The sequence below is a fragment of the Akebia trifoliata genome, chromosome 5, assembly GCF_017979445.1.
Source record: "Akebia trifoliata isolate Shusen 1 chromosome 5, ASM1797944v1, whole genome shotgun sequence".
In the NCBI taxonomy this organism is placed as follows: domain Eukaryota; kingdom Viridiplantae; phylum Streptophyta; class Magnoliopsida; order Ranunculales; family Lardizabalaceae; genus Akebia; species Akebia trifoliata.
Genome location: NC_141379.1, coordinates 7,274,049 through 7,286,189, shown reverse-complemented (window position 1 = coordinate 7,286,189; position 12,141 = coordinate 7,274,049). Strand labels below are relative to the sequence as shown.

General features: G+C 36.8%; 1 protein-coding gene across 8 annotated transcripts in view; it reads left to right on the top strand.

The window, feature by feature from the left end:
* LOC147401345 (U5 small nuclear ribonucleoprotein helicase) overlaps positions 1–12,141 on the top strand; it is a 48,276-nt gene that overhangs the window by 17,410 nt on the left and 18,725 nt on the right. For all 8 annotated transcript variants that reach the window (XR_015178442.1, XR_015178443.1, XR_015178447.1 and 5 more), the window contains 16 exons: positions 20–142; positions 2,108–2,257; positions 2,351–2,563; positions 2,914–3,069; positions 3,178–3,402; positions 3,491–3,592; positions 3,689–3,769; positions 3,876–3,956; positions 6,478–6,678; positions 6,777–6,893; positions 7,019–7,141; positions 7,862–7,951; positions 8,046–8,171; positions 8,312–8,374; positions 10,357–10,445; positions 11,455–11,545. Coding sequence is in view for 2 of the 8 variants with exons in the window: in XM_086442605.1 (XP_086298731.1) it covers positions 20–142; positions 2,108–2,257; positions 2,351–2,563; positions 2,914–3,069; positions 3,178–3,402; positions 3,491–3,592; positions 3,689–3,769; positions 3,876–3,956; positions 6,478–6,678; positions 6,777–6,893; positions 7,019–7,141; positions 7,862–7,951; positions 8,046–8,171; positions 8,312–8,374; positions 10,357–10,445; positions 11,455–11,545 (2,031 nt within the window). In the remaining 6 variants the exon portion in view is untranslated. The remainder of the gene's footprint in view (positions 1–19; positions 143–2,107; positions 2,258–2,350; positions 2,564–2,913; positions 3,070–3,177; positions 3,403–3,490; positions 3,593–3,688; positions 3,770–3,875; positions 3,957–6,477; positions 6,679–6,776; positions 6,894–7,018; positions 7,142–7,861; positions 7,952–8,045; positions 8,172–8,311; positions 8,375–10,356; positions 10,446–11,454; positions 11,546–12,141) is intronic.

Genomic DNA, 12,141 nt, shown 5'->3' with positions numbered 1-12,141 from the left:
TATGATAGTCCTTTTCTAGATCTTTGGACGTGCTGGAAGACCACAGTTCGACAAAAGTGGTGAAGGCATTATAATTACATCTCATGACAAGTTGGCCTACTATTTACGACTGCTGACCAGTCAGCTCCCCATAGAAAGTCAGGTAGCAATCATTGAACTTAGTAGACTTGAATTTGTCACGTTAAATGAACCCTTCTGTATGTTTTGGAGATTTGTTTCTGTATAGTGGGGCAGAATGGCTTTTGTGCTAATTTGCCCCCTCTCTTTCTTATGACTGTTCTATTGATGAAAGAAAGTGAAAAATTACATTAAGGGCAAAGAAACTCCTTTGCTTTAGTATCCTCGCTAGCCAAAGCATAGAAGGCATGACTTTTTTTTTTTGTTGTTGATATGCAAAGAATATAATTTTATAGAAGTGATGAATCCCAAAAAAATTACAGCCTAAAGACAAGAAGTCCCACGGAGGCTATGCAATAGAAACAGAAAAACTAGGAGGATGCTAAAACAACTGAATCCTTGCTACCTTTGCAGTTTGCACATAACACAAAATTGATAGTAATCTTTTTGGAAATGGGATGGTAACAAGCAAGTTGTCCAAAAAAAGGCCACCTTAGATTGAACATGAGAACCCCAAGTTCATTTTTTCGATCTTCCTCACCTAGAAGCCCAACACTTCCTAGGGGAGCACGCTTACAAATTTTCGAAGTCATTGGATCTTTTCCTCGTTCCAGAATCTCCTCCCTTCTTCCACTCCGTCCCGAAGAGTAACTAGGACCAATTCAGTCACGTTTTCATGTTCCAATTGAACACTTTCCATTTTTGATTATTCTCAAAGGAGAAGATTCTTCTTTTTACCAAACATATGCGGATCCAATCACGATCTGAATCTTATAACTATAGTTATTAAAGAGTCTATATTTTACCAAAAACATAGAATCATACTATAAATCCTATGAGGTCAAGAAGACCTACCAAAGATTAATGAGGAAACACATGTTTTATTCCATCGCATTAACAATAGGATCCCATCTACGTACGGTATCCTCAAAAATAGCCCTTGCAATTCTTGGATAACTTAGACTTTAAACATAAGTCCTTCTATGTGGAGGATTATCTTCCTCCTTACCCTCAAATACCCTGATGTTCCTCTCATTCCAAAGGCCCCAATAAAGCATAAAAGAAAAAAAAAACGCTTCAAATTAACTGGTTAGGTAAGAATGTAGTGTTATGCTAGCCTTTGAAATGATCACAAGGTGATACTCTCTCATCTCCCAGGAATTGAATACAAAATATGTGGACTAGTAAGCTGGATATGCTTTTGATTAAAGTGAGATTCTCTCCCATATATTTCTTCCGAGGTGTCTCTCTTCACATGTTTTGCGGTGGATTAGATTGTTAGGAGAGATTTTCTGTCACCTAATCACGTGCAAGAAGAATGGGAAGTCAACAGATCATATTCTTATATATTGCTCAGAAGATTTGATCCCATTTCTTATCCTTGTTCGGCCAGGTTGATGGCCAAGGATAGTTCGGCCAGGTTTTGAAGGGTTGGGGTTGGTTCTCAAACAGATTCAGCAGGGTTATGGGGATTTAGAGTAGTTCAGCCAGGACATTAAGTTGATGTAAAACATAATAAAAGTTAAATGGAGAAGAAGAAGACAAAAATAAACTAAACTACCTTTTTTTTAATATAAAAAAATGAAAATAAACTGTCTCTAAATGTGCTGGCTGACCAGCCCTATAAGGGTTGTATGATCTCTCATGCGGGGCCCACACATTACTTATGTTGCCGGGTCACTTTTCCTTTTATACTCTTACTTCCATTACTCATATTTTATTATTTTTATTTGACATAGTTGGGTTATTTTTATCAAATTTAGAGCTATGATATCATGCATATGAGTATTTTGACTCTATGAATTCTATTTACATGGAATGGGGGCTTGTAATGCTTAACTACCATAGAAGTACTTGGTATACACTGCTTCAAGACGGGGTCGATTATATGTTGATAATATATTTGCTATGTTTTCCCTTGAAGTTCATACCAGTATTTCATTTACTGTCAGTTGTTTGATATTCTCTTTTTTGTTTTGTCTTTTTACAGTTTATTAGCTCCTTGAAAGATAATTTGAATGCAGAGGTGGCATTGGGTACCGTAACAAATGTTAAGGAAGCTTGTGCGTGGATTGGATATACATATCTTTTCATTAGGATGAAGGCAAATCCCCTTGCCTATGGGATAGGATGGGATGAGGTATTTTTCTTATGATTGATATGCATGTATATTAATGCCCCCTCTAAGCTATTTTAGTAACCAAGGACATGATTTAGCTTCTGTCTTTTGCAGGTCATTGCAGATCCTTCTTTGATTTCCAAGCAAAGATCTCTTGTAACAGATGCTGCACGTGCCCTTGATAAAGCAAAAATGATGCGTTTTGATGAGAAAAGTGGCAATTTTTACTGTACAGAACTCGGTCGCATTGCTAGCCACTTTTATATTCAGTACTCCAGTGTTGAAACATACAATGAAATGCTTAGGCGCCACATGAGTGACAGTGAGGTAGTTGGTGACGTCTATTATATTTGTTCCCTCTTCCTGGTTTACATTGCTCCTTATTTTCTTTGTTTGTAAGTTTAGTTTAAGAACCCTATATATTCTATGTGCAGTATGTTTATAACATGTAGGATGTTTAACCATCTATTCGTTTGTGCACCTATCTTGGAACATTTTTTGAAGTTTTTATGTACACATCTTGTGGAAAGACATTTCAAGATGCAGCACCAAGATGCTAGGATATCTATTGTTAACTTTCCCTGCCACGAGTATCTTAGATTCTCTCCTTTTTCTATTTTCATCAGATATTGTTTTCTTTTTTCCTTGATTTTCTTTTAATTCTTTTAATGCAACAGGTAATTAACATGGTGGCCCATTCTTCTGAATTTGAAAATATTGCTGTTAGAGAAGAGGAACAGGAGGAGCTAGAAACCTTGGCTCGTACATCATGCCCATTAGAAGTTAAGGGTGGTCCTTCTAACAAACATGGGAAAATTTCAATCCTTATTCAGGTCTTAGCTTACTTTTCATCCAACAGTTGTAGTTTCTCCCTTCTGCTAAGTAAAAAAAAAAAAAAGGACTAAATTTTAGAAATAATTACTTTGTTTTGCAATTTGCAGCTGTACATATCACGAGGCTCAATAGATAGCTTTTCGTTAATATCTGATGCAGCGTATATAAGTGCAAGCTTGGCCCGTATAATGCGGGCTTTATTTGAAATTTGTCTGCGCAGAGGGTGGTGTCAGATGACTTCATTCATGTTGGAATATTGCAAAGCAGTGGATCGCCAAATCTGGCCCCATCAGCATCCCCTTAGACAGTTTGGCAAGGATATTTCAGCAGAAGTTTGTCTATCATCTTAATTATTGGCTGTGTTGATTAGTGTGCGTTCTTTTGTATTAATTCTTATTCAATGGCACTGATTTGTACCAGATACTGTGGAAGCTTGAATTAAGAGGGGATGACTTAGACAGGCTCCAGGAGATGGAGGAAAAGGACATTGGATTACTGATCCGTTATGCACCTGGAGGAAAGGTAAAACTCTTCTATAATATGGTGTTCTAAACATTTCTATGGATATTTGTTAACTTAGATGCATACTTCTCATATCTCATTCCTTTATGATGGCAGTTGGTTAAGCAATATCTAGGATATTTCCCATGGATCGACTTGTCTGCTACTGTGAGTCCAATCACCAGAACTGTTCTGAAGGTACGTTCATTATAATTCTTCCTCCGTGCTTGAAGTAAGAAGTATCTACTAGTTATTGTAGATTTGCGTACGAAACCTGTATTTTGATGTTCATCTCATTTCTCAGGTGGACTTGCTCATAAAACCAGATTTCATTTGGAAAGATCGCTTTCATGGTGCTGCTCAACGTTGGTGGATTCTTGTTGAGGTGTTGACTAATAAACTAGGTCCATGCTTTTTATTTCCACAATTTTATAAAAGTTTTCACCTATTTTGTTAAGTCACAGAAAACGTTCAGACGAGTCTTCAACTTTCCTAGACTGTATCTTGGATACTTAGAATCTATTGTGCCATACTCATAAATCTCATTTTGGGGTTTTAAGAACTTTCTGGGGGAATTTATTTATTTAATAATTAGCTTTTGTTCTCACAGGATCTTCTTCCAGGAAAACTTTGAAGTACTACAAAAACTATTGAAAGAAATAGGAAAATTTATGACATTTATGTTGTCATAATCTAAAGTTCTGTCCCGCCTTGGAATAGCTCAGCCAAGTGAAATTCCCTTAATCCTTTGTCATGACTATGGATAAATAATAAAAATGGTAGATGAATTGAATCAATCTGACCAATGTATATACACTCACATCGTAGAAAAAACTGTTTTTTACGTGGAAACCCTGATGAGGAAAACCATGGGCCTGGTCTAGTTACCAATCACACTAAGAAAGGAGCACAGATACAAAAACTATGCCAGACACATATGTTACCCAACTGACTCGAGTCCATGACCAATCTCTGTGAATAGTAATAGCCTTTTGATCTTCAATTTTGAATCCTTGAACTGCAATTTTGAATCCTTGAACTGCCTTTCTTCATTATCAACGGATCCACCTTCCAGTCCATTCTTCAATGGATCTCAACACCAACACCCGTTTCCATGGGTAGAACACACATGTTTAGGCTTTTTGGGTGAAGATTAAAGGAATCATTACACAATCATGGGATAATCAAGCTTTGATTGTGTGGGGATCTCCAAATCAACTCTTAAGGTCTTGAAGATAGGCCTTTCTTCACATGAACTTTAGAGAAATTCAATCTAGGGTTTCAGGGATGTGAACGCAATGTTTTAAAACCCTTAGAGAGTGAATTCTTTGAGTTGTATCAATTAGTCCCAAGTTTTTTATTTTCATATAAAACAATATGATTGATCGAAAACTATGGCCAATCGATCGACCTTTATATAACCAGTAATCAATGAAATCCTCTGATCGATTGAAAAAGTGTTGCAGGGCTTCATAGATTGTTTTCTAATTTTCGATCGATTGATAATTAATTTGATTGATTGAAAAAGTGTTGCAAGGCCTTCACAATCTTTTGCTAGATTTCGATTGATTGGAAACATGCTCATTTCTATCAATCAAATCCTTTGATTGATCAATCGACTTATTCGATGATTCAATCTGAATTTGAGCAACTTTACCACATCAACAAACTTACAAACATTCATTAACTAGTCACCTATGTTCATCGATGAGTCTCTGAGTTATTCATGGTCCTAGACGAGTGTTGGTAGCCTATCCCCGCCAATCACGGGCCAGTCAATTACTTGCTACTTGATTGCAGCTCGGCCAGGAAAGTGTGAAATACTGTTTTAAAACTCTTTTTCATATGTTGGATCATACCAAGATTGTGCTACTAGTCATATAGTACTGGAGTTTGGAAGGCATCTCCAACATCCGTGGTTGCACTAGATGAGATTTGGGAGGATGTTTGTTGTGGGGGTTCTTTGTTTTGCTTGAATTTCCTAGCTATCTATGCTCTCAAAGAGGTTCCCATTAGTCAATGTCTTGTAGTGGAGCATGGTGTTTTGGCATGGAATCTTGGGCTTTGAAGGAACCTCAATGGTTAGGAAATTGATACCTTGGCATATCTGATGGATAGGCTTGGCCCTATTTCTTCGGAAGCCGATAGGAGATTGTGGTTATGGAACCCAAATGGCAAGTTCTCAGTAAAATTCTTCTTCTACAAACTCGGCCAGTTAGACACTTTCTTCCCTCTATCGGGATCCTTCTAAGCCTCTTGTCCCATTTTGGTGGACTTTCTTTACATGGACTGCCATCATGGGGTAAATTCTGATGGTGGATCATCAGTTGGGATTCCAGATTCCCAACATCTGTGGTATGCATGAAAGTGCGGAAGGATCATTGGATCATCTCCTAATTCATTGCCAATTCGTCTTTGCAGTGAGGAGTGTTCCTTGAGCTTTTAAGCATGGGTATATTTCTGGGGAATTTAATCGGTTCTGATGACTTTGTTTTCTGATGGGAGTACATAATTTTTAAGTCTTTATTCTAGTTGGTGCTGAGGCTTTAGGTTTTTTGAGACTCCGGACTTACCTCCTTTTCTCTGATGCTTTTGTTGCCCTTTAATCCTTTGTTTACAGCTCCTTTTATACATATTTTTTAATAAATCATGTCAGAGCTTGGCTCTGTCATAGCTATTCATATTGTGTACTGCTAACTTCAATTTCTTGCTTAACCTCTCTGCAATAGTAGTGGTAGTGACACTAGCCCACTTATGTTGTGCTGGCCTGTGAATTACTCTTATGTGGATGGAGATGGCTTTAGTGTTTATATATATGTAGTAACTAGTAACACTAGCACACACTTAATTTTCTGCAGCTGAATTGGAGGCCTATGATTGATCTCTATTTTTAACTTTTGGAGCAGGACTCTGAGAATGACAACATCTACCATTCAGAGCTCTTCACACTGACAAAGCGAATGGCAAGAGAACCTCAAAAGCTGTCATTTAATGTGCCAATATTTGAACCACATCCACCTCAGTACTTCATTCGTGCAGTTTCTGATTCTTGGTTGCAAGCAGAAGCTCTTTACACCATCTCTTTCCAAAATCTAACCTTGCCTGAGGTGATAAAATGAGATACCTTTCTTTGTAATTCTGTTTGGAACAACTTCATATGCTCTTATGAAATGTCTCTTTTAATTTGATCCAATGCTTTATTCAGGCTTATACATCTCACACAGAACTTCTAGATTTGAAACCACTTCCCGTGACTTCACTCGGCAATAAGGGCTATGAAGACTTGTACAAGTTTTCACACTTCAATCCAATTCAAACACAGGTCTGTATGTGGTCTTTCTTCTTGTGTGGCTTCATTGCAATCACTTTGCCTTTTTCTATTGACTGGTTCTTGATGTCCTGACCATTTCTGAAGCTAGTTCTTTGTTGCTTTATGGAACTTGCCAGACTTTCCATGTTCTATACCATACAGACAACAATGTCCTTTTAGGCGCTCCTACTGGAAGTGGAAAAACTATATCAGCTGAACTTGCAATGCTTCATCTCTTCAATACTCAGCCTGATATGAAGGTATGCGGCTTTATTTTACTCTGCGCAATAGGACTTCATTATACTGAAAACAGGTTAACCCAAGAACATGTCAGACGTGTGACACTCTTATTTGGCTTTCATTGATGAACTTACTATTCTTTTTTTAATCATTTCAGCTATAACCTATACATGGTCGTAGGCTGTCATGTTACTTTTGTGTCCTTCATCCCCTACCTTATGTGGAACCCAACTTCCCATGGACTTAGGCATTTTAATTAGTGGGCTACCTCTTGGATGAGCATGGATCAAAAGTCATGCTGATCACGGTCTAAATGGCCTGATTGAATATGGACCAGAGAACAATGTTTTATGGTTGCAAAGTTTGCCATATCTGTATGGTAAAAAATTGTATATTTATCATAATATTTAATTGGGTTTTGAGCATCCAAGTGGTGGCCCATGAACTGATAGTTACTTGGGATTGATGAGTCAGTAGGAGAAGTTTGCTGTGGGTTGCAGTTCAAAATACTGTGTATTTGGAGTTTTTTTTGGGGATAATGTAGGGTGTCCCCAACCCCTTTGGAAGTAGGACTGGGGAGAGAACTCTGTGATCTGCATGTGTTGTGTGTGACTGTGTGTGTTTTTAACTGTGGGAGTATGGGTCCAAATGCATGCTTCTGTTTTATATTTACTTCTGAAAAAAATCATATTTTATAATATTTCCAGATAAACTGTGTATAATATATCATCTCCATGCAGGTTATATACATAGCACCTCTGAAGGCTATTGTCCGGGAAAGGATGAATGATTGGAAAAAGCGCCTTGTTTCTCAGCTTGGAAAAAGGATGGTATGGTCTATGTTTTTTTGTTCTTTTCTCATCTATTGGTCTTGCAGAAATAGTTTCTGTTTAAAGAATAGTTACTAAAACGGGGTTCTATCAGGTTGAGATGACAGGGGATTTTACTCCAGATCTAATGGCACTATCATCGGCAGATATCATTATTTCCACTCCAGAGAAATGGGATGGTATCAGTCGTAACTGGAATAGTCGAAGCTATGTGACAAAGGTTTTTCTTTCTTTGTTTGGCATTCACTGTTGTACCCCCTCAATTACATTTTAATTTCTAGTTCTAAGTTTATTCAACTGGTTCTATTATAGTTGTTGTCTGTCTGTATTTGTTTGACATGCATAAAAGTTAATTTGCAGGTTGGGCTCATGATTTTGGATGAGATTCACTTACTTGGAGCTGACCGTGGACCAATTCTCGAGGTTTCACTCACTAAATTATTCTGAACCTCACAATTGGTTAATTCTGTTATAAAACACAGATCCTCCCCTTTCTTGGATATGTGGATTATCCCACTTTTATTCTTAGCTAAGACATGGTGTATTCTTGGTTAAGTGGATGTGGTATTAGCTTTAGCTTTTATACAAATTCTGCTAAAAATGTTAGTTCTTATTTGAAGCTGATTTTGTACCATTTGAGATAGAAAATTTCTCATCTCTGGCTACTGGATTTCCTCGTTAGGTTGACAAATGACTTAATTTGATTTTGAAATTTCTTTGGGAAAATTACTTAATAGACACTGCAGTAGGGATGTCTTCTAAATACACCCTGAGTTTTGGGGACAGTATCTTGCATAATTGTCAAAAGCGGAGCCTAGGCTGGGCTTAGGTGCCGAAGTGGCCGCCTGGCCTACTCAGGCGCCTAGGTGTCCAATGCTTAGAGTGGGATTTAATATTTTTTTTTTCCCTTTAGTCTTTTCAAAAGACCATGGTCTAGGATGTCTTATTAGATTTTTTAAAACATAGGGGTGTCTAAAATTTTCACCAAAATTTTGAGGGCTTTATAAAAAAATCTTTTTAGTATTTATATTTCTAAGACTTCTCAAAGTTGAAAGCTAGGGCTCACTTTCAAGTGGAGGGAGATGACAACAACGATGATGGTGGTAGTGAAAATGCCCCGGTCAATTGGAGGGATGAGGACATTATTGACTTCAGATTAGAGGATTTTTGTTAACTTGGTTGATATCTATGAAAACTAAATTGAAGATACTCTATTCACATATTTTTCTTAATTGTTACCTTGATGGATTTTAAATTGCAAATGTTGGGTTATGGGTTTTAATTGATTATTGACTTGCAAGTTTGCTAATTAGTTGATGTTACCTTGCAATTGCATATTTGTCATTATTTTTTTTTCCTACTTCTTAATTTTTGCATTATATATATATATATATATATTATATATATATATATATAAAAGACTATTTTTTTTGTCGTCGAGGCCCCGCGTAGCGCTTTTAACAACATTACCATCTTGACAACCCAGTTAGTAAAATCTTTCTTTCTTAATGCCCCCCTCATACCGAAAAGGGTGAACTCAACTCGTTGAGATTGATGATTCAAATTGTCTCAACTATTCAAATCGTTGATCCGAAGATTCATGTTGAAATGCCGAGATCGGTGATTGTAACAAGGTTGATCTCGAGTTCGACAATTTGGATTATTAATCTTGATAGTTCATGTTTAAACGTTGAGATCGGTGATTTACAATTGTTGATCTTGATGATTGTAAAAAATCGATCTTGAAGATTGGAGCAAATGTTGCTTTCAATGATTTGAATTGTTGATCCTTGACAATTTGAATCATCGTTCTCACAATTGAAAGGGGGTGTGTGGGGGTTAAGAAAGAAAAAGTTTACCAAATGGACTATCAAGTTACAACGGAAAAATTAGGGGTGTTTAGAAAGAAATCCCTCCTTCAGGGTTCATTAAGTAATTTTCCCTTTTTCTTTATATCATGCAATAGTCTGTTGTGGCATGTTTTCTATGAGCTTTATTTTATGTCTACTTTCTAAAGGATTTTAGCCAGACTTCTCTAGTTGACCATGTAGTCCCCATAGACTGTTAATGTAAAATATCTTTTTCAGTACACCCTTAGTTTTTTTATTTTATTTTAGGCAATATTATGGAATTGAATGCGTATTTACATCTCGATAATATTGAAGTGCCCCCATAGTTCTCTTGTGAATATAATAGTTGGCCTTATCATAAGTTTGCAAAACGAAGTTTTCATGGTACTTTAAATCAGATTATTTAATTAGAAAAATTAGAAAGATTTTACTTGAATGCGTAGGATGTTAGGCATTTTTCTTTTTTAGCATCATTATCTGTATCGACGTTAAAGCAAATGTGAACAAATTTATTTCTCTTGAAGTTCTCAATTGCAGAAATTTCTTTTTTTTCAGGTTATTGTCTCCAGGATGAGATACATATCATCACAGACAGCGCGTGCAGTTCGGTTTGTAGGCCTTTCAACAGCATTAGCAAATGCACGGTAAGCTATTTATTAAGTTTAACTTTGATGATGCTGGATGGCCAGCTATCTATTTAAGTTTGTGGATATTAAAGTTATTGTTAAGGGATCCAAAACGAGAGAACGAGTTTACAATTAGGGTTTCGAGATTATAAAGAACGATTGGTAGGGCTGAATCAATTAAGGAAGAATGTACAGGTTGGGGATTTGAATGAGGCTGATAAGTATTAGCTATGCTGGAATATGGATTAAGAAGGTTGCACAGGTGGTGGTTGAATGGGTAAACAGTCTGAAATAGAGAACGTGTTGAGGTTAGAAAGGGTTTTTTCTATTGAAAGGGTAAATCGCAATGAAAATGATCCCTGACATCATGAGACAAGTGTGCCTCAATATGCGCTGCTTGGTTCTCCTAGGACAAAATGACCCTCATCACATTGCTTGATGGTTTTTGGCCGTGTAGACCTAAACATGTGAACGCAGTAGCACAATATGGACAACACTATGATGAGTATACTAGAGATGGATCCGTATCATATGACTTCCAATTTGCATCATTGCTTGGGTTATGACCCAAGGACAATGTTATGGCTGTGGGTAAGGAGAGCTTAGCATAGACGTGTGTGCCAACCAAAGCATCAAGTATGGCATCGGGTAGTAGCTAGACCAGGGCATTTAAAGCTTCTGCTAGTTAGGCCGCCCTTTTTGTCTTATGTAAATTGAAATTCCTTGCCTCTCTGTTTCTTGCTCTTTCTGAGACATGGATACATTTCTCAAGTAGACTATTATTTGTCATAAGTAGTATGTCATAAGGGAAATCTCTGGCAAATATTATCATCATAATCATATCATTACCAGCCTGCTGTTTTCCTATAGTTCTGAATTTTGTTCTTGATCAAACCTTTTTCAGTACATCTCTTTACTGCTACATTTTCCATGATAATTTACAGTATAATTTGGTGTATAGGTTTATTTTATTTATCGGTTTGGTAACATCTTTCTTAAGTTTCTTACACCAGTTAGTTCATTTCAGTAATTTGGCAGACTGGCTAGGTGTTGAGGAAATTGGATTATTTAATTTCAAGCCCAGTGTTAGGCCTGTACCTCTTGAAGTTCACATCCAGGCAAGTGAATGACAAAGTTTATATTATTATTATTTACATTTAATTCCTTTTGTTTGTTTTGTTTTGAGATTTCCCAATCATAACTCATTAAACTTTCCATCGCAAAAAATTCCATGTACAAGATTTGTTACTGTTGTCAGGAAGCGTAACAAGAGTAAAAATAAAGAAGAAAAAACAAACACACAAGAACACAAGATTTACATGGTTGGGCAAAATTGCCTATGTCCACAGGGGAGAGGGAGAAAAAATCCACTATCAATGATAAAGATTACAAACTCTCTGTCCTCTAGCACAAGGAACCTCATAGAGCAAAACATTAAGAAACCCTGTTTTACCTACTCCGCTTTGAAAAAGGTTCCCCTTTATACTGTTTTGTCTCTTGAAGCCCAAACCCAATAAGAATACTAGACATCTCACAATAGTTACTATGGCTAGAGATAATCGTAGACTTCCTTGAGAAAAAATCCTAACTATAAAAGCGAAGGCATCTTATCGGGTGCACTAAAGGGTTTATGTTATACTGGTTGACCTAGGTTAAGTAAGATGGTGCAAATGGCTACATTAACCTTGATTTAGGCACATATTATATCTAATGC